Consider the following 26,835-nt stretch of genomic DNA (forward strand, 5'->3'; position numbering starts at 1 on the left):
TTACTACTATCATATTAACAAATTATCAACATAATGTCAACATGATATCAACAATTAATGCTAATTTAATTTTAAAATGAGAACATCGATTGATTTAACCAAAAAACAATCAACATATTATCAAAAACATGTCAACATGTCATCAATACATCAATTTAACACTAACTTTACTTTTCTTTTAATGATTGAAAAATCAACATGTTATCAACAGTATATCAACAAAATGCCAACATAAAATTGAAAATCAAAAAAAGTAGAAATACTTATCAACATGTTATCAACAGTATATCAACAACATGTCAACATAAAATTGAAAATAAAAAAAAGTAGAAATACTTATCAACATAATGTCAACAATTAATCAACAACGAATCAACAATTAATGTTAATTTAGTCAAGATGTTTGTAAAATGAGAATATTGATTGATTTAAGTCAAAAACAATCAACATATTATTAAAAACATATCAATAGTTCATTAATACATCAATTTAAGACTAACTTTATTTTTCTTTCAATGATTGAAAAATCAACATGTTATCAACAGTATATCAACAACATGTCAACATAAAATTAAAAATTAAAAAAAGTTGAAATACATATCAACATAATGTCAACAATAAATCAACAACGAATCAACATAAGGAATAAAATAAAACATAATTTTTTGAAAAATTGTGACAATCTATAAAATATCAACAAGAAATCAACAACATGTCAACATGATAATGCTAACATATCCTAATCTAATATCATTTAAATTTTGTTTTTTTAGTTTATTTCACGCACAAAATTATCTAATTTGCTAATGTTTTTTTTAGAATAAATTTTTTCAATGTTAAAATTAAGGAAATACCAACTGATTATCAACACAAAATCAACATAAAATCAACAACACTGTAATATTATAATATTTCAGCAATCAATCATCATCAATAAATCGAACTGCAGAATAAAAAAACACAGAAATACAACCAAACACAAAAAATGCAGAAATAACAAAAATTTATTCCATATAACCATAAATTTATATTACATAACATGAAATTAGCATTATATTCTTAAAATATAATCTCTATACATGTTTAATGGTGAAATAACAGTAAAAAATTATAGATCTGAAAATAAAAAAGAAGAAAAAGAACAATGAATAAATTATAGATCTGAAATCAAATAGATGACGACGATGAGCAGAGGAGATGATGGCGTTAACAAAGATGACAACGGAGGCGATGATGAGAACGATGACGGAGGAGCGGAGGAACAGAGGACGGCTCAGCAGAAGACGGCGAACGGTAAAAAAAAGAAAGATGAACTGAGAGGAAGAGAGAATTGAATGATGAGGAGAGAGAAAATAACTGTAATTATGATTTGTATACTGTTAGGGTTTAATATATAGAGTCCGTATAAAAGTAATAAAATAGGCCGTACATGATAGTTTAGAAAAGGCAAATTTGGACCTGTATAAAAGATAAAAAATTGGCAAAGTAGGTTGTTTGTGTAAAAAGCCCTTAAAAAAGTCTTCGTTGATAATCTTCGCCCATGCTTTCTAGAATATAGAAAAGTCCTGGCCATGACGAGTCCAATTGCCTTAATGCCAAATTTCTTATATGGGTCCAAGTTATTATGGACTCTTCTGATGATTAAGAAATTTTAGCCAGGTTAAGTTCCAATAATTAATCATTAAGATTTTAAATAATTGATCAAGTTCTCTCTGCCGGCCAGAAATCTCTTATAGATAAGCTTAGTTGCTTGGACTTAGGTCGAGGTCTCCTACCTGTCATTTAGTTTTAAAATTAATCTCTAAAAAATATTAAAACCACATTAAAGTAAATTATATTGAAAATGAATCGAATTATAGTCAAATAAATCAAATGATAAAAAAAACTTAAAAACTAAAAAAACCTAAAAATTTGTTTTATTTAAACGGAAATGAAACTAATTAACATAGTAAAAACTTGAGAATCAATTCTCCCTTTAATTAAAAGAATCAAATTTTAATATCAAGACACAAGTGAGTTGGTAAGACGCTCTTCTAATTTAAGTGAGGTTACAGGTTCAAACCATACTCATGTATGCAGTCGTTTAAAACTTGGGAGCAGAGTTTTCTCTCCTATAAGGGATCTACCCAATTCGAATAGAAATTAGTCTGAATGTGGAAGATTTAAAAGTGTCGTTTTCATAATTGGAAACTATTAAGGACACCTCATAATATTATCCAAAAAAAACAATTTTAATAGTGCAAGATATACTAAAAAAATAGTGTACTATTAATTTTTAGAGTATTATACAGCCTTAACTTCCATCTACAAGTTTACTCTATTACTGAACTGACTTTAACTAAACCTGCAAATATATCGATTCTTTCACAATTTTTTTTGTGAAAATCAGAATAAACACTAAAAAATTTGATCGAACCAATGATTTGCATATAGACACTAAACAAACAAAAAATATATAAAAAAAACAAGCAAAATCCTTCATGGAGCATTTTATCTAAAAAGAATTATAGATATAAAGGATTAAAAGAGGTGATTTTCCGGCGAAATGCCGAAAACTACCCCTCCCTAACCCCTAAACATTGTCTCCTTCTTAGCATTCTCTCTCTAGAACTTAAATAAATCAGTCGAGTAAAAAAAAATAAAACATTTCTTTCCGTTTATTTTTCATCTCTTCCTATTTTAATTTTATTGATTTTAAGAAAAATTACGCCCCTCTAATATATATATATATACACACACACATCAGAACTTCATAATCTATTACTAGCATCTAAAATTAATATTGTTGCTGCTGCTATAGCAATGATGGACAGCAAGTCGCAAGTTATTACATGTAAAGGTGTGTAGAAATTAATGATGTGTTACAATAAAGTATATAATATAGTTTGATTTTGCTAAATAAAGTACATAATATATGCAGCTGCTGTATGTTGGGGTGACGGAGAGGAAATGAAGGTGGAGAATATACAAATAGATCCTCCTAAATCTTCTGAAGTTCGCCTTCAAATGCTTTGTGCTAGTTTTTGTCACTCTGATAGCTTATGCTCCCAGGGCTTTCCATTTGTTAGTAATTTTTAACTTTTTCTTCTAAATTACTACTTGATAACGTAGCACATCTAGTAGGGGCGAAGCAACCTCGCCAGGAACGAACATCGCTAAGTCAAGCATTTTACCGACCTGGTAACAATTCCCGACCTTCTTGAAATCATAGAACGCATGACTTGGGGGGTCACCGGATCGATGGGAATTCAAACATCATCCGAGACAATCATGTCTGATAAGGTCGGACCAAGAATCGTACCCGAGCTCTGAAGTATGTCCAATTCAGACCTAAGCCGAGCTCCGAGCTCCTGAGCCCGAAAGACTGGACCATCTGGTCCGAGCTCTGAGCTGCTCTCAGATACAGGAACCATGATAACTTGACTCCCAAGATATCCGGGCTCCGAGGTCCTGCCCGAGAGCGCTCACTCGTGTACCAGATCCTGGGACCACAGAAGATCTTCTGACAGGTACGTGAGGAATGTTCCCTCTGACACACCTAACAACCCGTGCCACCCGCAGGGATATTCTACCACGTCAGCATAACTGATTCTTGGGACCACTGGGCTCACAGCCTGCCAGCAAGGCAGGTTTGTCCTTAAACCCTAACTATAAATAGAGGGTTTAAGGACAAACCCTAGGTAATTTCTTTTTCTCTACTCTAAGCACTCTCTTTTCTCTTCTTCTTCTTCCTTTACCTCAAATCTTACTTGAGCGTCGGAGTGAACGTCCGGTGACCCCCACCGGAGTTCTTTCTGACCTCTGTCTGTTTGTGGTGTGCAGGTCGTTATAGCTCGGATCCTGTTTGGTGATTTATCACTTGGCGCCGTCTGTGGGAATCCGTTTTGTATTCCCCTGTTCTACTCTGGTTCTCTTGACGTTGCTGATCAGATCTTGACAAGAAACAATGGCTGATGATCCTGTTTTGGACAGGGTAGATCCTCTGGGAACTACGGTTACCGATACTAACTTGGTTGGTGGAGTCTCTGCTAGTGGTCGGACCTCTGTGATCACTGGCTTAACTCCTCCGGCGAATGCTCAGGTGGGAGGATCCAGGGCCTCCGGCAGTGGAGCTGGATTTGTGCCTTTATATGGGTTGGAAAACTATCCAAGGGCGAACCCTTTTGCTTCAGATGCAAGTCACACCCACTTATCAACCCCAGGAACCACCGTGCCTCAGAGTTTCCTCCACAATACCTTGTCTCCCACTCAACTCAACTTCCCGGTAGACGCTACACTGGTGGCTACGGGAACAGGAACAACTTCTGGGCAAGATATACCTCCGGCGGTCTTACAAGCTCAAGAATATTTAGAATACATGGCTCGCCAGCTGCACCAGGCCCAGCAGATGCACTTTGCAGTCATGTCCCAGTATTACCCAAGTTACAATCCCTCGGCCACCCCCGTGGCCCCCCCACCCCAAGCTGCTGAGTTTCAGGATGGTCGTCCTCCGAGAGAGGAAGGTCGGAGCGATCACCCACGACCCAGACCTAGAGGTCCCACAGAGCATCAAGCACCCAGAGGCGAAGATCATCGTGACACTAATTTGCCGAGAGACGAAGGTCGGCATGATCGCCCTCTGCCGAGAGACGAAGGTCGGCATGATCGCCCTCTGCCGAGAGACAAAGGTCGGCATGATCGCCCTTTTCCGAGAGACGAAGGTCGGAATGATCCTCCTCCTCCTCGAAGGGAGGGGGTGCAAGACGAGAATCTACCACCGGGGACACAGCGCGGTGACGCTGGTTTGGGGAGGGGAGACCCAGACCCGGAGGCAGATCCTCTGCGGACCGCGAGGGCAGGAGTCCCACCGGTCAGGAGAAACGGGGCAGAGAGTGTTCACAGCTCGGGTGCAGCATCTCAGCATCAGAAAACTTTGCATGACGAGGTTACTCGTCTGGTCCAGGCCGAGCTGGATAGGCACAAAGGGCACAAGGCAGAGTCTCGACCTTTTACTACCTGTGGCATTGCTAGCCCTTTGTCAAAGGCTATATGGGATGACCCATTTCCAGATAAGTTTAAATATCCGCCCATTGACAGATATAACGGTAAATCCGACCCGATGACTCATTTAAGTTGCTTTCAAGTTGCCATGGGAGTTCAAAGTGTCTCGGACGCCACAGTGTGCAAAGTGTTCCCCTCGACGTTGAGTGATGCGGCGCAAAAGTGGTACCAGAACCTCAAGGAGGGCTCTATTACTAGTTTCAGGGAGCTTGCTATGGCTTTCAAAACTCATTTTGCCCCGAGCATCGAACGAAAGAAAAGATCCAGTGATTTGAAGAAGTGCTTTCAAAAACCGGGAGAAAGTTTAAAAGCTTACATTGCTCGGTTCAATGCCGAGGCGATCATGATAGAAGATTTGAATGATGATACCGCCATCGATGCTATGAAAGATAACACCAGCATGCAAGTCTTCCGAGATAGCCTGATCACCAACCCGGTTGACACTTACACCGAGTTGATGGACAGGGCTTGGAATTATATCAATCTTGACGAGGAAAGGCAGAGGAAGTCTTATGGGACGGCTAGCCCGGTTCCCAGTAAAACACAGAACACTCAGGGATCTAACCGTAACCAAGATCGGTACCGACCTCTGAACGAGACTTCGGGGTACAGAGGTAACAAGCCATTCAATGCTCAGACCAGTCCGCCAAGCACGGGGCCTGGACCTAAGCCAAGTTTCAGTATTGGCGGAGGAACGGAAGGATATGTGGATCGAGCAGGAGTACCGAGACAATACGTGCCACTTAACACGCCAAGGGAGCAGATTCTATCCTGGATCAAGCACAACAACGAAGAGATTCGTTATCCACCAAGGCTAGTGAAAGATGGAGACCGATCCAAGTTCTGTGATTTTCATGATGGTTATGGCCACGAAACGGAGGAATGTGGACGTTTGCGAAGCGAGATAGACAAATTAGTCTGCCAGGGGCGATTACAACATTTTGTTGTGGCCAAGGAGGGCCAAGACCGAGGAAATACGAGGGTCAACTCGGTCAGGTCGGAGCCCGGGGGGAGTAGGGAAGCCCAATCCCCATCAAAGAAAACACAAGTCACGGGAGTAATCAACACTATCTCAGGAGGAACCTCAGAATCCGAGTATGGTCGCAAACGCAGAAAGAAAAAGCAAAAGATGGTCATGTCGGTATCTACCGGGTCGCCATGGCCTAACATTGTTTTCGGGCCAGAGGATGCGAAAGGAGTAGATTTTCCTCATGAAGACGCTTTGATTGTATCGGCCATCATTGGTTCAAAATGGGTAAAACGATTGCTGGTGGACGATGGAAGCTCGGTTAACTTGTTGACTCTATCAGTCTTTTTGACAATGGGAGGATCCAAGACTGACCTCAAGCCTGTGAACATTCCTCTCCTGGGGCTGGGGGGAGCTCCGGTCACCCCAGAGGGCATGGTCGAGCTAGACTTAGAGCTCGGCATCGAAATACCTCAGGAGGACGGAACAGAGGGAATCCTGGCGGAACCAACACGGAAGGTACGTTCACTGTTCATGATAGTTGACATGCCTCTTGCTTATAATGGTATTCTTGGTAGACCTATGTTGTATAGCACAGGTGCAGTGACTAGTATTCGTTACTTGATGATGAAAATCCCAGTAAAAAACGAGGTCATAACTATCAGGGGAAACCAAACCCTATCTAGGCAATGTTACATGGCCACTATGGGCAGCACGGTGGAAACGATGAACATCGATACACCCGAGCTACTCATTAGAGAGAAAAAAGCTTAGAAACCCCGAGAAAACTTAGAAACGATTGAACTTACAGAGGGATCCGAGATGTATGTAAAGCTGGGCGTAGACTGGCCAGACGAGCACCGGGAAGCTATCATAGCTCGGATAAAACAGTATGTGGAAGAGTTTACCAACAAGCCAGAGGATATTGGGGGGGTAGACCCTAAGATCATCTCGCACAAGTTAAACGTGGATGCAAAATGCAAGCCTGTCAAGCAAAAGAAAAGAACTTTCTCTCTAGAGAAACAGATTGCTATCCGAGACGAAGTGGAGAAGCTCTTGAAAGCCGGGTTCATCAGGAAAGTAGACTACCCTGAATGGCTGGCCAATGTAGTCTTGATCAAAAAGTCCAACGGTAGATGGAGGCTTTGTATAGATTTCACTGATCTAAACAATGCCTGCCCAAAGGACAGTTTTCCTCTGCCAAACATTGACCAACTGGTGGACGCGACGTGCGGATTTGCGGTCTATGCCTTCTTAGATGCTTCGCAGGGATATCACCAGATCCCGATGAGTAAAGATGACGAAGAAAAAACAGCTTTCACAACGGATCTGGGGACCTATTGCTACAAGAAGATGCCTTTTGGTTTGAAAAATGCTGGAGCAACCTATCAAAGACTCATGAATCATGTTTTTAAAGATCAACTGGGCAAAAATGTCGAGGTTTATGTGGATGACATAGTAGTAAAATCTAAGGGGATCGAGGATCACGCACAGGATTTGGCAGAAACTTTTGAAAAGCTGAAGGGTTTTAACCTCAAGCTGAATCCAGAAAAGTGTGTTTTCGCAGTCCGCTCGGGGAAATTTCTAGGGCACCTCATCTCGGAGAAAGGCATTGAGGCCAACCCGGAGAAAATCGAGGCAGTGATGAGCATGAAAGCACCCAGCTCGGTGAAGGAGGTACAAAAGTTGAACGGGAGAGTAACGGCGTTGGGCAGATTCATGAGTTGCTCGGCCAAACGATGTTTGCCATTTTTCAAAATCCTGAAGAATACAAAGAATTTCAAGTGGACAGAGGAGTGTAACGCAGCTTTTGAAGAGCTGAAGGTTTACCTCAGCACACCCCCGGTGCTAGGTAGACCTGAGCCCGGAGAAATCTTATACTTATATCTCTCGGTGAATGACGAGACAGCAGCAGCAGTCCTTGTGAAGGAGGATAAGGGTCTGCAAACCCCAGTTTACTATCTCAGTAGAGTCTTGAAAGGCCCGGAGGTCAGATACCCAAAAATTGAGAAATTTGCTTTGGCATTGAAGGTGGCGGCGGAAAAACTAAGGAGATATTTCGAGGCTCACATCATTGTAGTACGTACGAACCAACCTTTGAGAAAGGCGCTGCAGAGGCCAGAGATGTCGGGACGGCTGGTCAGCTGGTCGGTCCAGCTGGGAGGATATGACATCCGGTATGAACCAAGACCGGCTCTGAAAGCACAAGTATTGGCAGATTTTATAGCTGAGACCACAGCAAGCGACCAACCTGAGGAACCCGACGAACAACTTCTACGGTGGGTATTAGAAGTCGACGGGGCATCAAATCTGGATGGATCTGGAGCGGGCGTAGTCTTGAAAGGCCCTCACGGAGTCACACTCCGAAGCTCGGTAAAATTCGATTTCCCGGCATCCAACAATGCCGCGGAGTATGAGGCTCTGTTGATCGGATTGAGAATGGTAAACGTGGTCAAGGCCGAGCACGTAACGATAAGGAGTGATTCTCAGTTAGTCGTTTGCCAAATCTTGGGTACTTTTGAAGCTCGGGATTCGGAAATGAGGAGATACGTGGACAGAGTCAAGTTCTTCTTGAACAAGATTCAGGAGCTCGGAGGAAAATGGGTGATAGAGCAAGTTCCTCGCTTGGAAAACCAAGAGGCCGATGTATTAGCCAAAGCAGCAACAGTGAACGAAAAAATACCGGGGGCTCATTTCTCTGTTCAAAAGCATTCCAGTATCGACAACCATGAAACCATTTTTCTAACTCAGCCGTTGGAAAATTGGATGCAAGGTATAGCCCACTACCTGATGGATGGAACTCTGCCAGAAAATAGAGATAAAGCCTACAAAATCTTGCGACAAGCTCCGTACTACGCGTTCCTCGACGGAGTCTTGTACAGAAAGTCATTCACCCACCCGTGGTCGAGATGCTTGACGGTAGAAGAAGGGGAGTATGTGTTGAGAGAAATACATGAAGGTATTTGTGGGGCACACATAGCTCCTCGCATGTTAGCAAAGAAAGCAGTGTTGCAGGGCTACTACTGGCCCTTGATGGTCAGACAGGCAGAGGAGATAGTAAAGAAGTGTGAAAACTGTCAGAGGCACCAGAACATCCGACACGCTCCTACTACAGAGCAGTGCCCTATTACTAGTCCTTGGCCATTTGCAACGTGGGGAATTGACATCCTGGGGCCTTTCACGCCAACCACGGGGCAGAAAAAGTTCTTGATAGTGGCAGTAGATCACTTTACTAAGTGGCTCGAGGTAGAGGCAGTGAGCACCATCACAGAAGCTCGGATCCGGGATTTCTTCTGGAGGCAAATCGTGTGTCGTTTCGGTATACCCAGAGCGTTGGTAACTGATAACGGAAAGCAGTTCAACTGCCGAGCCTTCAAGGAATTTTGCAACGACTTGCACATTGACTTACGTTTCACTTCAGTAGTTCACCCACAGAGCAATGGGATGACCGAAGTAACCAACCGGACGATCCTAAAAGGGCTCAAGGCCAGGCTGGGGGAGTTCGATAGACAGTGGCTGGAAGAGCTACCGAAGGTCATATGGGCTTACAGAACCACGCCAAGGGCAGGCACAGGAGACACCCCGTTTTCTCTAACATATGGGTGCGAGGCGATGATACCGGTGGAAATCGGGATGCCAACTCTAAGGGTCCAGTTCTTCGATGAGGCTAAGAACGTGGAAGAACAGAAATTATGCTTAGACCTACTGGAAGAGCGAAGAGAGCAGGCAGCGCTAAGAATCGAAGCATACAAGCAAAGAATGGCTAAGTATCATAACAAGAGAGTTAAACCCTTGAGTTTCCAAGTTGGCGATCTGGTCCTACGACGGGCAGACATTACTAAGGGAAATGCTGGAGTGGGAAAACTCGAACCTAACTGGGAAGGCCCCTATCAAGTCACTGAGGTCGGACGAGCAGGAGCTTATAAAATAGCACACATGTCGGGCAGAGTGCTTCCGAGAACTTGGAACTCCCAGGTTCTTCGGAAATACTATCAATAGTTACTTGTTTTACTTTTTCGAGGTACCTAGGGGTTTTTTCACTTATGTTTGAGTTAGGCCTTTGTAAAACTCAAACATAAGTTTTTCCCCTCAATGAATAAAAAAGATTAAAAAGAATTTATGTCTTTTCCAAAACCCGAGCACTCTACTCGGTAAAAAATCCACGGGCTATGTGCCATCCACGGGCTATGTGCCATCCACGGGCTATGTGCCATCCACGGGCTATGCGCCATCCACGGGCTATGTGCCACCAGCGGGCTATGTGCCATCCACGGGCTATGTGCCATCCACGGGCTATGTGCCATCCACGGGCTATGTGCCATCCACGGGCTATGTGCCATCTACGGGCTATGTGCCACCAGCGGGCTATGTGCCATCTACGGGCTATGTGCCACCAGCGGGCTATGTGCCACCAGCGGGCTATGTGCCATCTACGGGCTATGTGCCACCAACGGGCTATGTGCCATCTACGGGCTAAGTGCCACCAGCGAGCTATATGCCACAAACGGGCTAGATACCACCAACGTACTACGAGCAATTCTCGACCCCGAGCAACAACAACTCCGGGTTGTCCCAAGACAATAGGCTATCCACGCCGAGCAACTTGCTTAAACTTGGTCTATGAACAACCAAGAACCAACATATGAAAACAAGAGGATAGAAAAAGTCCACACTACTGGAGCCAGCTCGGAAACTAGTTTGAATTAAGTATGCAAACGTGTTGTCACATACTTAACCAAAATTTTCAAAAATAGAAAACAAAAACATCATTCAAAGAAATAACACGAGTATAACAAAGAGAACATAGGCAAGTAAAAAACAAGATGTATATAAAGGCCAAAGTGATCAAATTTTGCAAAAATATTCAAAGTATAACAAAGGAGCTCGGAGCTCGACATTACAAAATAAAGGAAATCTCATTCAAGAAAACAAGTATATACAAAAGAAAGTATTCAATCTTATAAAGAGAGCTCAAAGCTCAATATTCAGGAGTTACAAAAACTGTTCAAAAATTACAAGGCAAAAAAGAAAAAACTATCTAAGGAGGGTTGGAGCCCGGTTCCTGGTCATCAGCAAGGTAGTCTTCGATGTCGGCGGGCACATCATAGTCTTCTGGCAGCTCCTTGGCTCGCCGACCCAGCTCCTCGATGTCCAGAACAAAGTCTGAAACATCCACATCGGCTCCGAAACGACCTCGGACATACTCGCCCGCTTGAACCTCGCTGACATAGAGGATGCGGCGGAAGTCGTCATAAATCTTCTCTTCCCGGCCTGTGACTTCCTTCACCTCGGCCTCCGCTTTCTCAGCCCGCTGGGTGATCTCAGCAATCTGCTTCTTCTGGTCGGCCACGGTCTCCCGAAGACCCTTAGAAGCCAGATCGTTCCGAGTCGTCAAGTCGGCCAGCTGCTTGGTGAAATCGTCCCGGGCCAGGACTCTGTCATTCTCGAGTTGAGTCACCTCAGCTCGCAGCTTCTCCAGCACACCGAGGTCCTCAGCCCGGCGATCCTCGGAGCTCTTCAACTGAGACTCCAGCGTAGCAACCAGGGCAGCCCCCTCAGAAGCTTTCTTCTCTGCCTCGGAAGCCCTCCTCTCGGCTTCCCGGGCCCTCTTCTTCTCGGTCAGAAGAAGGTCCTTGGCCAGTGTCAGGTCGATCTCCACCTTGCTCTGGTTTTGATCGGCCATGTAGGCCATCTGCGAGGCCTGCAATAAACAAAAAACACAAATCAAAATAAAAACAAAGACAAAACAAGTAAAAGGATGAGAATAGAAGATATTTACCTGGAGGCAAAAGGAGGAAACCACAGCCCACAAATTCTCAGGCTGGTGGGACTTGTAGTGCTCTCGGTCAGCAGGAAGAGTGGTCACACGAGCAACGTCGCCCGCAATGACCAGGTCATGCAGGGTAGCTGGTCGACCATCGTTGTGCCTGCTGACCCACTCGGCGAAGCTGGCTCGAGTGATGGTCTGAGGACCCGGAGCAGTGGTGCTCGACCCCGACGAGATGTCTGGAAGATCAGGCATCCGAGTTGGAGGAGCCCTAGAACTTTGCCCAGCGGGCGCAGGAGTTGCCCCCTGGGGATCAGCCGAGCCCCGGATGGGACCATCCACCGTCTCGGTGGAGTCCAGGTTCACGAACGGGATATTCCCGACCGGTTCGGCACCCACCGGCACCTCGATCCCCTCCGGTAAACGAACTCGGAGGGGGATAGCATCAGCACCCCGCAGGGGTTCTTCAGGAACACCCGTGGTAGCAGGTGCCTTGGCAGCAGGTGACTTTGGCACCTCGGTAGCTCGGGGAACCGGAGCAGGAGCCGGGGCTACATTTCGGCTCGCCGGCCTCTTTCTTTTCTTCCCGGCTAGCTTGCTCAGATCTAGGCTGTTCACTGCAACAAAAATGTACACAACGAAGTCAGTACTCACACAAGTAACAAAATTCAAGGTAAAAAAAAAAAAAAAAAAAACAAGACTAAGCAAACAAGACTACAGAACAAGTCACAAACCCCCATCACCGGGCGCTGAACTCTTCCAATAGTCAAAAGCAAGCTTCGGGCACAAGTCATCAGCTTGTGCTTTTTTCCCCGGGGGGGCATCATCCCGAAGGGCCGCGATGTCGTTATCCTCCAGAGGTCCCGGGATGTGGAACCATTTCTCCGGCTTGTAGCATTTGGTTACCCACGAGGTACCCATCCCATCAAAGGCCGAAGGATGGGAAATTTGAAAATAATCTTCTTTGAAATCCCGGAGTGAATCAATCACTCCAGAGACCAACCCCCCGGGAACAGCCTTCCTTTCGCTCCGGAACTGCAGGTATGCAAAATGGTTCCGGTCTTTGAGGGACATGAGGTACAGGCAGCAGAACAACCTCATGCTAGGCACCACCCCGGTCTTCTCGCAGAGCTTCAAGAAGCAAGAGAAGTGTCGAACCCCATTAGGGTGAATCTGCGACAAGGGCACCTCGAAGTAACGGCTCAACTCCTTGTAGTGCTCGAGCAGGGGAAACCGGATCCCAGACTGCAAATGCTCCAGGGTCAGCATGATGGTGTTCGCAGGAGGCACGTCGTTCAGCTTTTGCCCCTCGGGCACCAAAGACAGCTCGTATTCGACAGGAATACTGAACGTTTCCCGTACTGCTCTCAGAAAACCCCGGGTGCACTGAGAGGCCTTGATATCACGGTCATCATTTTTCTCGCTGGCCTCGGGAGCTTTTCTCTTCTTTTTCCCTTTCTCGACCGGTAAAGGTTGAGAGGTCCCAGTCTCTTCCACATCCGGGGTGTTACCTCGGAGAGGACGAACGACTACGAACTCCGTAGACGGCTCGTCTGTGCCCACACCGTGATCATCATAACCCCTCCCCTCTTCATGATCTAAGGTTTCACCCGACATACCTATAGACACAGAAACCAGCTCGGATGAGACAAGTTTCAAATAGAAAAACTAGATAAACTTATAGCAGAATCGAAATTATGGATCAAAGACAGAGTTCCTAAGGGGTGAAACCATCAGAACATGAAGAACATCACGATGAATTTCCAGAATTTCTGGAAACTCATCGCTCAAAGCAAAACATAAACTCAAACACAACAAGGCATTTCAATTTCTGGAAATCAACAACAAAAGATCTAGCAAATCACAGTACTGAAACACATAAAACAAGGCAAACACGAACGAGTTTCATCCATCTTTGAAAATCAACAGACTACAAAACGCAAGGGGAGTTCATTCTCTCTATGATTCAGAAATCCAAAAACAGAATTACAAAGGCAGAATTCAAAAATCAAGCACACAACCAGAAGCCTATCACTAAGAACACAGAAATTCAAACACGTATTCAAAACTGAAGGAAACAAAGAACTAAAGCAAAAACTCAGAAATACTCACTTGTATATAGCACAGATGATCCTTGGAGAAAACAACAGAGCACAGTAAATCCTTCGCAAGAAGAAATGAACACAGCAGCGAACAACTTCAATTAACAGAACCAGCAAAATCTCCCCAACGATGCGAAGAACAAACAAAAAGGTCTTCAAACTCAGAGAAACAGAGAAATTCAGAAGGCGATGAACTGAGAAATTATAAGTTTTTAATTGTCTAACTCAGAGAAACAGAGAAATGAAAAAGTCTCTAAAGGTTTGAAAAATGAAATTTATACCTGAAAAGAGAGGGAAACTGAAAGGACACGCCTTTAATTTTTCTCTCTCTTTCCACTCATAACGTCTCCTAGAAAATTGCACTAGCAATAACTGCTAAACACGTGGCTGAGACGTGCGCTGAAGCACAACCGCCATTTAAGACACCCACCCAAACAGCTGTCATGCACGCCAACTCGAAAGGACAGGTCTTTTCACATAGCCGTTTCAGCTCACCCATCTCCCTGACAAGCGGCTCGGTGTCAGAGATCACTCAAAAACAAAGTAAGCACGCCCAGAATCACGTGACCTAATAACCCGGATAAACTCACCATCTCGGACATAAATATCCGACGCACTGGGGGGGACTAGTGATAACGTAGCACATCTAGTAGGGGCGAAGCAACCTCGCCAGGAACGAACATCGCTAAGTCAAGCATTTTACCGACCTGGTAACAATTCCCGACCTTCTTGAAATCATAGAACGCATGACTTGGGGGGTCACCGGATCGATGGGAATTCAAACATCATCCGAGACAATCATGTCTGATAAGGTCGGACCAAGAATCGTACCCGAGCTCTGAAGTATGTCCAATTCAGACCTAAGCCGAGCTCCGAGCTCCTGAGCCCGAAAGACTGGACCATCTGGTCCGAGCTCTGAGCTGCTCTCAGATACAGGAACCATGATAACTTGACTCCCAAGATATCCGGGCTCCGAGGTCCTGCCCGAGAGCGCTCACTCGTGTACCAGATCCTGGGAACACAGAAGATCTTCTGACAGGTACGTGAGGAATGTTCCCTCTGACACACCTAACAACCCGTGCCACCCGCAGGGATATTCTACCACGTCAGCATAACTGATTCTTGGGACCACTGGGCTCACAGCCTGCCAGCAAGGCAGGTTTGTCCTTAAACCCTAACTATAAATAGAGGGTTTAAGGACAAACCCTAGGTAATTTCTTTTTCTCTACTCTAAGCACTCTCTTTTCTCTTCTTCTTCTTCCTTTACCTCAAATCTTACTTGAGCGTCGGAGTGAACGTCCGGTGACCCCCACCGGAGTTCTTTCTGACCTCTGTCTGTTTGTGGTGTGCAGGTCGTTATAGCTCGGATCCTGTTTGGTGATTTATCACTACTATTTCTGACTCTCCGTTCAAAAAGTTAAATTAGATATCTGCTTGATTGTCTACAAATTTAAATATTTTTTATAATAGTAAATTCAAATGAAACTTTTAATTTTAATAATTTTAAATCAACTTATAAGATTAACAGTGACCTTGGTTCAATTTTATCAATTGTTTAAATTGAGATTTTTTTTTATTTAGGTTATTAGATATATGGATATTTTTTGTTATTGCCCCTGAAATTACATCATTATCTCCTTCAATCATCAAATTGTTATGTTGTACAATATAGTCCATCCGAGTTTTTTTTGGCCTTTTCTGAGAGATTGAATTTTGATTATTTTTCATATGCTTGTTGTTGCAGCCAGTTTATCCCCGAGTTCTCGGGCATGAAGGCGTCGGGTACGTTAATTATTAATTTCTGCTAGTAGTTAGTTTAAATATTGATAACCTTTCTTTAATTAGATTTTTATTGCAGGGTTGTGGAGAGTTTAGGAGATGAAGTGAAAGATCTTAAAGAAGGAGATTTTGTAATACCAACCTATGTTGGGGAATGCCAAGAATGTGAAAATTGCATTTCAGGAAAAACTAATTTATGCCTAAAATACCCTTTAACTAATTTTAATGGGTTAATGGCTGATGGAACTACAAGAATGTCTATTAGAGGCCAAAAATTATATCATCTTTTTTTCTGCTCAACTTGGTCTGAATACACTGTGATTGATTCCAATTATATTATCAGAATTGATCCCACTCTAAATCTTGCTCATGCCAGCTTCCTGTCTTGTGGATTTTCCACTGGATTTGGGTCAGCTTGGAAAGTTGCCAATGTTCAGAAAGGATCTAGTGTTGCTGTTCTAGGCCTCGGTGCTGTTGGATTAGGGGTATGTATCATACGTGTTTACCGTTCAATCTAATCGAAAAAATTTATTTACGGATCCTTTAAAATATTTCAATAAAATGTAATTTTATTGAAATATCCCTTTATCACGTTTCACTATTTTTTTTAGAAGAAATCAACGAAGAGCGTAATATGAATAAAGATAAAAAGTTATATGTTTTTCTTTGTTAAATTGTTGAGGTTTTTGTCAAAAGAAGATGATGTTAAGATTGATGTTTTTGATCTTTATTGATAAGTTGAGAGAGCAGACTGGTCATTTATCCTCAAAAAGAGTATTCTTAATTTTGAAATGCAGGCAATAGAGGCAGCTAAAATATTAGGGGCAAATAAAATAATTGGAGTGGACAAAAATGAAAGGAAAAAAGAAAAGGGGGAAGTATTTGGTATGACTGACTTTATAAATCCTAATGAATCAGAAAAATCAATTTCAGAACAGATTAAAGATATAACAGGTGGATTAGGTGTGGATTATTGCCTTGAATGCACTGGTGTCCCATCTTTAGTTAATGAATCTCTTCTTGCTACAAAACAGGTACGCCCCTCAATTTTAGCATTTTATTCACTTTAGCGCCTCATCTTTTAAAATGATCATTTACATACTTAAATTTAAGCTTTGTTAACAATAGCACATTTTGTACAAATTAATGTTGGACATTTTATATAATTAAATGGCGTGATTTGTTAGGGAATTGGAAAAACAATAGTAGTTGGAGCAGGGATTGAACCAAATGTTCAAATCAGCTTCCTCCCCCTTCTCTGTGGTGGAACTTTGATGGGTTCTATTTTTGGAGGACTCAAGATTAAATCTGACATCCCATTCTTACTTTCCAAATACAAGAATAAGGTAATTTGCTTGTCATAATTTTGGATAAAATTACACATTAGCTTAAAATCGATCAAGAAATTTAAGATTATACTTTTTCTTAAAAAAAAATACTCTCCATTTTTTACTTAGATCTAAAAAGTTTACTTTTTACTACTTTTTACGCTTCATATAAAAAATGTATTAGAAATACATCAACGATATATTTTTGAAAGTATCAGATATTAATCTGCGAGACATTTTTTGTTGGCAAAAATGAAAGTGTAAAAATGAAAATTTTATACTTATAAAGTATTTTTAAAAATTAAGAATTTTTTTTGAATAGTTTTACAGTTTTCTATAATTTTTGAAAACTTCCCATTAGCTAATAGAAAATCATCTTTAGTAAGATCTCAAACTTGATTAGAATTAAAGTCCCTTGACTCGTAATAAATTGCTACCATTATAAAAATTACATTTTAGATGCTTTTTTATGACTTAATCCATCTATAGGTACATGTACTTTACACTTTTTCTCCAGATGTCCTTATACTTTATTTTTATATTATTTGATCTCTCTATGTACCTATTTTCGATTTTCAGATCCTTTTTGAGTTTTTTTCAGTCCTTCTACTTACAAATATTTTTTCCTCCAGTCATACAAAAGGACTGGAAAAAAGTTCAAACAGGATCTGAAAAACAAAAAAATAGATAAGTAGAGGGACCAGATAATACAAAATTGAAATATAAGAATCTTTAGAAAAAAAACTAAAGTACAGGAACGACAATTTTTTTCCTCCAGTCATACAAAAGGACTGGAAAAAAGCTCAAAAAGGATCTGGAAAATAAAAAAATAAATAAGTAGAGAGACCAGATAATATAAAATTGAAATATAAGGATCTCTAGAAAAAAAGTATAAAATACAGGAACCTTTAAATGGATTTGGCCTTTTTCTATTGTTGAATTGAATGGATAATATAGATTGAAATAATGGTGGATTTACATTACTTTTGTGAAGGAGCTACATCTTGATGAGCTATTGACACATGAAGTATCATTGGAAGATATAAATGAAGCATTTCGACTGGCCATGCAGCCTCATTGCGTCAAGGTTCTCATCAACATTCAATCACATAGAAACTAAAGCAAGCAGAAAACAGAGACATTATATTTTGTGTTTAAACTTGTCCATTAATAGAAGAACTGGTTAGCGTTGTTTTAAAAACCGAACCGGTGACCGAATCGGTGGCCAAACCGATAAAGTCACTGATTCGAGGTTCAACCGGTTCAACTGGTTAGATTGCCAATTGAACTGGTTGAGTGAATTTGGTACAAAATAATTCATTTTAATATACTAAATATTTAAAATTTTATAAATATATATATAAAAAAAATATAATTCAACACAAATAAGTATATTTTATGTATTGTGGGTAATGCGAATGTAAAATTTATAGATAACTAGTTAGATTTTTTTATTTGTGGGTAATAATTTTAAATTTTTTTACAAATTTTTAATTTTTATTATTTACGGAAACGGCCCGAAACGTTTCGTACGGGTGTCCAAGAGTTTCCGGTTTCCGAAACGTTTCCGAAACGGAAAACGCAACTTTATCGAAGTTTCCGTGCTTCATATATTCATTCACATACCCAATCGTATCGGAAAATCCCATTTTCAACATCAAGCAATTTAGTAGTCATTGTTCGAATAATTATTAGTATTAAGTTTAATAATACAAATTATATAAATAAGAAAGATATGTATTAAAAAAAACCCCACTTTGATTTTTTTTTCTACCCTAATCTTATAAAAAAGTCATTTATACTCAATTTTGGGTTTTTAGTTTTCATTAAAAACATTAAATGTACTCTTTCTATTTGAAAATAAAATAAAATAATCCTTTATTTTTAACCTATATACTAATTAAACATAAATGTTATAAATAGTCAAAAATACCATCTTTTTAAAAAAATTAAAAAATTAAAAAAACTAATAAATTTAATTTAATTATTAGTTATTATTTTAAAAAAAAATCCTAAAGCAGTAGCTCCTTTTCCAATGAGACACTAATTTTTAGCCTTTAATAACTGTTTAAATATATAAATAATATTTTAATGACTAATTTCTGTATTGATATATTTTACATTAATATTAAAAATTGGCATTTATTCCATATTGGAACATGGAGAAATTAATTAAATTGAAAATAACAATGTATATTTATGAGGAGTAATTAAAATTTTTAATTTTAAAATTATTAACGAAAAATAGAAGGTGATCTATAACTTGGAATGTCCAAAATAGAAAGGTGGCTTATATTTGTGGGACAAAGAGAATAATAAATAAAAAAAAATCATTGCATGCAACAGTTGCGTCATATTTGTACAACAAACCAATAGTGCGTTAACTATATAGAAAAATTAATAATAAAAAAATTAAATAATAATTAAAAGATTTTCTATTGCAAATAAACTTCGTATCGCGGCTGCTCCACTCATCCCGTCGCGGTCTCATGAACTAAACTCTCATTAATTTATAAATTTGACATGATATAATTAATGCATGAAATAAACATTATAATAAAAAGAAATTTTTTGGTAGACTCAATCCATCACGTCATCTATAAAATAAACCTATCAAATAATGACACGTCATTAAAATGATAACAATTTTATAATATTATTATTAAAATGTGTAAATAAGCAATAAACAAATTTATAAGATTGCCATTATTTTAAGAGTAAATTACTATGACACCCCTCATTTTTTTATATAATTTACAGTTTAATCCCTTTTATTTGAAAATTGAACTATATAGCCCCTCATTTTTATTTTTGTCAACGATTTAGTCCTTCTGTCCATTTTGGATGTTAGTCAACAAAGTCAAAAAAACTATATAGTTCCCCACTTTTATTTTTTTCAACGATTTCACCCTTCACTTTTGTTTTTGTCAATGATTTCATCCCTTAATTTTGATAATTAATTTACCCATAAGTCCTTTAACTTCGTTGACTAACACTAAAAATAAATGGAGGGACTGAAATATTGACGGAAGCAAAAGTGAGGGGCCATATAGTTTAGTTTTCAAACAGGAGGGACTAAAGTGTGAATTATGTCAAATATGATGGGATTTATAATAATTTGCTCTTATTTTAATGATATGTTATTATGTGATAATTTTAGTCCATAAATAATGCGATAGACTTAAATAGGGATGGCAATGGGGAGGGGATTCCCCGTTCCCCGTGGGGACCCGCCCCTAATGGGGCGGGGAATCTCCACCAATTACCCCCATGGATACGGGGATGGGGGAAAATCATTCCCCAACCACGGAGATGGGGAGGGGACGGGGAGTATAGTCCCCACCCCATGGGGATCCCCATCCCCGTCCCCATGGGAATTCGATTTATATTTATGTATATTTATGTTATATTATAAGTTTTAGTATGTTATTTATAATTTTAAATAATTTAACATAATTTTTTTTATTAGTTTCTATTTAGTTTTAAATATATAATATTATAAAAGATAATAGTATTTTCTATAATGATTTTTTTTTTCAAATATCTTATGAAAATAATAAAATTATTTATAAATTATATTTAATTGTACGGGGAACGGGGATCCCCATGGGGATGGGGAATCCATGGGGATGGGGACGGGGATGATTTTATCCCCATTAATTAAACGGGGACGGAGATGGAGATTCCCCATAGACACGGGGATGGGGATGGGGATGGCTTCCCCGTCCCCACCCCGCCCCATTGCCATCCAATGAATATCATTAATTGATATGCTGACTCATCACAATTTGATATCAGTACTCTAACCTTGGTTGAAATATTTTTAGAAAACAAAAACAGTAATTATGAGGGGAACAAAAGATATGGAAAAGATATGTTTTACTAAGAGTATAACATGTGAAAAACGTTATAAAGTATTTTTAATTATAGTAAAATTATAATATATTCTTATTTAGTGTTAAAAATCAAAAATTTATTATTTATTCTTTTGTTTCTCCATTAAATTTTAAAGTAATTGTCTTCTTCGCACACAATAAATATTTTAAATTTATCTTTATTTTTTATATTTTTATTAAACATTATGACCGATTCATTTTTTTGGATCAATGATAATAAATAGTGACTTTTATTAAAAAAAATTAAAATTATGTTTACTAAAAATAGCAGTTATACTAGAGAGAAGTTCCTTTCTATAAATACATGCAAAATGATATGACCAAAGCCATCTAATTCTAAATCAAGTATCTCATAGAATACTACAATACTAGTGTCATTCTTCTACAACAATGACCACTAAGAGCAGCAATTCACAAGTTATTACATGCAAAGGTAAGTAATTAAATATGCATACACACCCTCATCTTATTAAATAAACAACATATTTACATATTATAAATTTGTTTGTCATATGCTTTCTAATTAATTATTTTATGCAGCTGCTGTATGTTGGGGTGATGGGGAAGAATTGAAGGTGGAGAATATACAAGTAGATCCTCCTAAATCTTCTGAAGTTCGACTTAAAATGCTTTATGCTAGTTTTTGTCATACAGATATCTTGTGCTCTCATGGTTTTCCAATTGTTAGTACTAATTTCTCTCAACTTTACTAATTTTCATCTTTTAACAATAAATCTCCTTCTATATTACTATTAATCTATTTGAAGGATTAATCAAAAGTTTGAACGTCTTACGTGTGCATTTCTTCTTTCAGCCCGTTTATCCTCGAGTTCTTGGTCATGAAGGTGTAGGGTAAGTTAATCGCTTAATTACTATCATTCCGTGAGATTAAGTTATAATAATTATTATTTTTCAAATATTTTGACTATTTTTAAATCAAAATGAAAATCTCAGTTATCTAACATCTAAAATTTATTTTTCAATGTATAGTGAGAAAACATCAATTTTAACTTCATTTGAGCTAATAATAACTAGACAAAATGATTATATATATTCATAATTTTAATCGTATTGATAGATATATTCTTAAAAACATATTTTGACAGTTTGATCCGTTGATTTTGTTAATTGAAACAAATATATCCAGATCCAACGGGATTTGCTTACGTTATGATTAGTCCAACCGGTAGAAAAGAAAAAGTTCGTACTTTTAATTGAACATAAATTTAAATATAATTGTTCAAACTCGTTAAATTGACATATGAGATTGTCCAATTAGTTTAAGAAAATATGGGTGTCAAAAAGATCAAAATTATAAATATATAGTATCATTTTGTCTATTAATTGACCCCAATTAAAAGTGCTTATCATCAGGTTTGCCATAATTGCAGAGTTGTGGAGAGCATTGGAGATGAAGTGAAAGATCTAAAAGAAGGAGACATTGTAATGCCAGCCTATGTTGGGCAATGCCAAGATTGTGAAAAATGCAATTCAATTTCAAGAAAGACCAATTTATGCCTAAAATACCCTTTAAATTATAGTGGGTTAATGCCTGATGGGACTTCAAGAATGTCGATTAAAGGGCAGAAATTGTATCATCTTTTATCTTGCTCAACATGGTCTGAGTACACTGTAGTTGATGTCAATTATGTGGTCAAGATTGATCCACGTGTCAATCTTGCTCATGCCAGCTTCTTGTCTTGTGGATTTTCTACTGGATTTGGCTCAGTTTGGAAAGTTGCCAATGTTGAAAAAGGGTCCAGTGTTGCTATTATTGGCCTTGGTGCGGTTGGCCTAGGGGTATGTCTGTCAAATTTTTATTTTCATTTCTTTTCTTAAAAGTAAGCAAAAATTCTCACATTTTTTTTGGATATGCATTGAAATTTTAAACCGAATATTCAAATGATCTTTTAAAACAAGAAAAAATTAAACATTTATTAGTATTAAAAAAGAACGACTCCAAAACGCTTCATATGAGTTTCGGACATAAAAATATATGAAAAAATGGATAATGCGGCTTTATCAAAATCTATGTGCATCATATATTGCATAAAATGGATTCAAGATGATTCATTATATAGTTATAAAGTTCCAAATTTTATTTTCTAGTATAACTAATCAGAAATAAAACTATTATTAATTATGAAATGCAGGCAATAGAGGCAGCTATAATTGAAGGGGCAATTAAAATAATTGGAGTGGACACAAATGAAAGAAAAAAAGAAAAGGGGGAGGTATTTGGAATGACTGACTTTATTAATCCTAATGAATCAGAAAAATCAATTTCAGAACAGATTAAACAAATGACAGGTGGATTAGGTGTGGATTATTGCCTTGAATGTACTGGTGTCCCATCTTTACTTAACGAATCTCTTCTTGCTACAAAACAGGTACGCCCCTCAATTTTATAGTTTTGTTCACGTACACACCTCAACTTTTTAAATGATCATTTACATACTTTAATTTAACTTTATTCACAATAGAATATTGTATAAAAGTTGCTGGAAACTTTTTAAAATTAGATTGCATGATTGTTAGGGAATTGGAAAAACAATAGTGGTTGGAGCAGGAACCGAACCAAATGTTCAAATCAGCTTCCTCCCCCTTCTTTGTGGTGGAAATCTGATGGGTTGTATTTTTGGAGGACTTAAGATTAAATCTGACATCCCTCTCTTACTCGACAAATGCACTAATAAGGTAATTTTTCTGTGACATTTTTTGACAACTTTTGGTTGCCCTAATAGTAATTTTTTTAAAAAATGTAAGTTTTTAAATTAGAGTCTTAGGAGAGTTCATTAATCCAAAAAGATTATTAATCTTAGAAATATAGGTGAAATCGAGTCGAATCAAACTAAATAATTATAGATTCGTCGAGTTTGACTTAACTTTGAACATCAAATTTTGATTCAAATCGGTCGAGTTTTGGGTGTATAAATTTTAAAATTAAATTTTTAACATTAAAACAAAACCATTATCTTAATATATGTAAAATTATAAAGATAAATAAATAAATCTTGATTAGACTCGTGAATCTATTGAGTATGAATATTTTGATGTTTTAATAAGATTCAGCAGTTGATCTAACTAACTCAAATTTGATATCGATTTAATTAGTACCATACTAAATTTAAATACTTTTTAAACTAAAGTTAAATCGCTGAAAAATCGTTTGAATTTGGTTAGTCTAGAAGTTGATTAAATATTGAAATGAGTGGAAAATAATGTAGTCAAATAAGTGTGTATTTGCATTATTTGTAAGCAGGAATTGCATCTTGATGAGCTATTGACCCATGAAGTAGCATTGGAAGATATCAATAAAGCATTCCAACTAGTAAAGCAGCCCAATTGTGTCAAAGTTCTTATCAAGATTTGAATAATTGAACCAATTTTTGTATTATATCATATATTATTTTTCAATCAATAAGGTCGCTTTTGGTTTGTCTTTCAAAAATTAAATCTTGTGATGTCTTCTATACCCAATTTAATAAGAGCTTTTATTTCAGGCACAATAATAATTTTTATTTTCTTGTATTGATTGTTATACATTATTGAATTTTTTTCTTCTTTCAATTGATGGCTATTAATTTATTTTTCTTGATAGTTTTTCATTAATGTTATATATAATCGACATCCTCACAAACTGAAACATATTTTGGCTGAAGTGAACAGTTTACGTGAACATCTTTCTTTTCGGACTTAATATGTAAAACCAAAATATGCCATTTTAATTGATACACATAAAATAGGAAAAATTACACAAAGATTCTAAAAACGTTGAATCTTTACAAAAATGCTAAGTGTGCTAATTATTTTCATTAAATGCTAAGTTGACATTTACAATACAAAGCTGGAAACGGTAAATTATTACACAAAACACCTACTTAATCCTATCCTTACATGTGGCACATGATTAAAGAAAAGAGTAACACATGCTGTGGTGGCTTTCTTCTCCATTACTCTCTCCTCATTTTTTCTCTCTCTCTCTCATAAACATTCACTATTTTTAAACTTAAATTTCAAATTTTTTAAACTTAATTCTAGTCACGATTTTTTCATATATTTTTTTCAACATTTTTAGTAGAGCATACCGTAATGAGTATCGTCACCGATGTGAAAAAAATTCGAATTCAAGTGACTCTGAAAATGATGCTAAGTTGATTTTCCTTGATATTATAAAATACAAGTGACTTTTTTATTTAAAATATTGAGATAGTACAATTTATTTAGTTTCTACTAGAAATTAATAAAACCAATTTTACTTTCGGCAAGTCTCTGCAATTTCCGATCAGCGGCTGTGGTTTTATGGGTATAATATGATTGATTCATTAGACACCACATATAATTTCTTCTTATTTAATCTTTTTAAAGTTTAATTTTTTTTTTCAATTTTATCGGCTTCTTCCGTTCCAATTTAGCCATTAGGTCAGGTATCTCCCTCTGCTTTTCTGATCATAAATATTTAATTTACTTTTTCTTGCTTCGGTGAACAATTCCCATGAGCTTTTTATCAATTGCAAAAGAAATTCATTATTTGCTATCTGATTTTTCTTTTGGGTTATTATGGAATTGAGTTTAGGACTACATGCCATTTGATTTCACATAATATTTTTGTCTATTAGCATTTAATGAAAATAATTAGCCGACCATGGTTTTAGTTGAAAATTTCATTCTTGTTTTAGTTGAAAATTTCATTCTTTTATTTCATATTTGCATGCTCATGAGCTAACACGCAGATTTGGGTGTATATGTGCAGGAGCTATTGAAGTTGATAGGTCATTTTTTCAATCAAAGATAAAATTTAGTTTATATTAGGTGTTGGCAGAGGGTTTTCGAAAATTAGTTGGTATTTGAGATGTATTTTTTATGTATTTGAGATGTGAATATATGTATAAATATATTTTATGCAATTTTTTATCATTAAATTTACAAAAATTGTAAATATTATTGATGAAAATGTGACTGACAATGGTTGTAGCATTTGATGCTTTACTATTGCTTGTTTTTATTGCAATGAACTCGTTCATTCCCAGTTCGCGATTATATTGTTATTAGTTCATCTTTTTTTATGACGACATTACATTGTTATTAGTTCATCTTTTTTTTATTTATATATCATGTATATACATATTGGATACATCAATGATACATTATAGATATATCACCTGATACGTCATAGATGTACCACCGGTACATTGTAGATACATTATTGATACCTCATAAATACATCAACCATACATTTCCGATACATCTTTGATACATCAATCGATTTTTAAACTAGTGAAGTAGCCATACAAGTGATAATTATATGCTAACGCTAGTTCATCTTTGATCACAAGTCAATTTAATTATTACGCTCGAGAGAGTGTTAAAAAATGAGACCATGAGTAAAGCATTCCCTCTTATGATACATTGCAGACTAAATTTTTTTAAAATTATAATTTTTTTATAACATAAGCGTTAAGTTATGATACATTATAGATACATGTTTAATGTATAATTTATACATTGTAATTTTTATATTAAAATAGATGGATTATTAAAATTATATTTAATATGTATTATTTATGTATTGTAGATGTATTATTAAAATTATATTTAATATATATTATTTGTGTATTTTGAGATGCATTATGTATAAATAGTGTATCAAAAACGTATTTTTTGTGTATTTTGTACGCATTACATGATATTTATTGAAAAATTTTTCTAATTTTTTGCTCTATTTTTTATATAATTGATGGCACAATAGTGTATTTAATATTAGATTACAGTAGCAGAAAGAGATATTATTTGTGCATTTAATATGTATTTTTGGTGTATTTTTGTAATACCCCGAAAATTTAAGGATATGATTTTAAAAGATCGGACGATGAGATTAGTCCCGTTGACTTTTAGGCCGGGAATAGAAAAGTTAATTTGACAATTTAAGGCTTTAATCGAGTCAAATTGTGTGAAT

The 26,835-nt window shown here is 37.7% G+C and overlaps 1 protein-coding gene across 3 annotated transcripts; it reads left to right on the forward strand.

Annotated features, from left to right (window-relative positions):
• The first annotated feature begins 2,732 nt into the window (after nt 1–2,732).
• Nucleotides 2,733–24,395, forward strand: LOC126673654 (8-hydroxygeraniol oxidoreductase-like). 3 transcript variants are annotated; one of them, XM_050367884.2, is made up of 8 exons: nt 2,733–2,839; nt 2,921–3,063; nt 15,621–15,658; nt 15,735–16,140; nt 16,453–16,689; nt 16,843–17,001; nt 17,978–18,070; nt 21,420–21,543. In XM_050367884.2, the coding sequence occupies exons 1-8, from the start codon at nt 2,803–2,805 to the stop codon at nt 21,450–21,452; spliced, it is 1,146 nt and encodes a 381-aa protein (XP_050223841.2). In that variant the 5' UTR covers nt 2,733–2,802; the 3' UTR covers nt 21,453–21,543. The 3 variants fall into 3 exon arrangements, with proteins under 3 accessions (XP_050223841.2, XP_055961102.1, XP_050223842.1); XM_056105127.1 differs by lacking the exon at nt 21,420–21,543 and having other exon boundaries at nt 17,993–18,379; XM_050367885.2 differs by lacking the exons at nt 2,733–2,839; nt 2,921–3,063; nt 15,621–15,658; ... (2 more) ...; nt 16,843–17,001; nt 17,978–18,070 and adding exons at nt 21,222–21,312; nt 21,694–21,731; nt 22,271–22,679; ... (1 more) ...; nt 23,418–23,576; nt 24,142–24,395 and having other exon boundaries at nt 21,420–21,562.
• Nucleotides 24,396–26,835: the final 2,440 nt, after the last annotated feature.

Source organism: Mercurialis annua, linkage group LG3, assembly GCF_937616625.2.
Source record: "Mercurialis annua linkage group LG3, ddMerAnnu1.2, whole genome shotgun sequence".
NCBI lineage: Eukaryota > Viridiplantae > Streptophyta > Magnoliopsida > Malpighiales > Euphorbiaceae > Mercurialis > Mercurialis annua.

What these genes read in the sequence shown, in the direction of transcription:
- LOC126673654 (XM_050367884.2), top strand. Translation starts at nt 2,803, where the DNA reads ATGATGGACAGCAAGTCGCAAGTTATTACATGTAAAG. An exon ending in GCAAGTTATTACATGTAAAG is followed by an intron (nt 2,840 to 2,920) that starts GTGTGTAGAAAT and finishes TAATATATGCAG; the next exon opens with CTGCTGTATGTTGGGGTGAC. An exon ending in TCGGTGCTGTTGGATTAGGG is followed by an intron (nt 16,141 to 16,452) that starts GTATGTATCATA and finishes TTTGAAATGCAG; the next exon opens with GCAATAGAGGCAGCTAAAAT.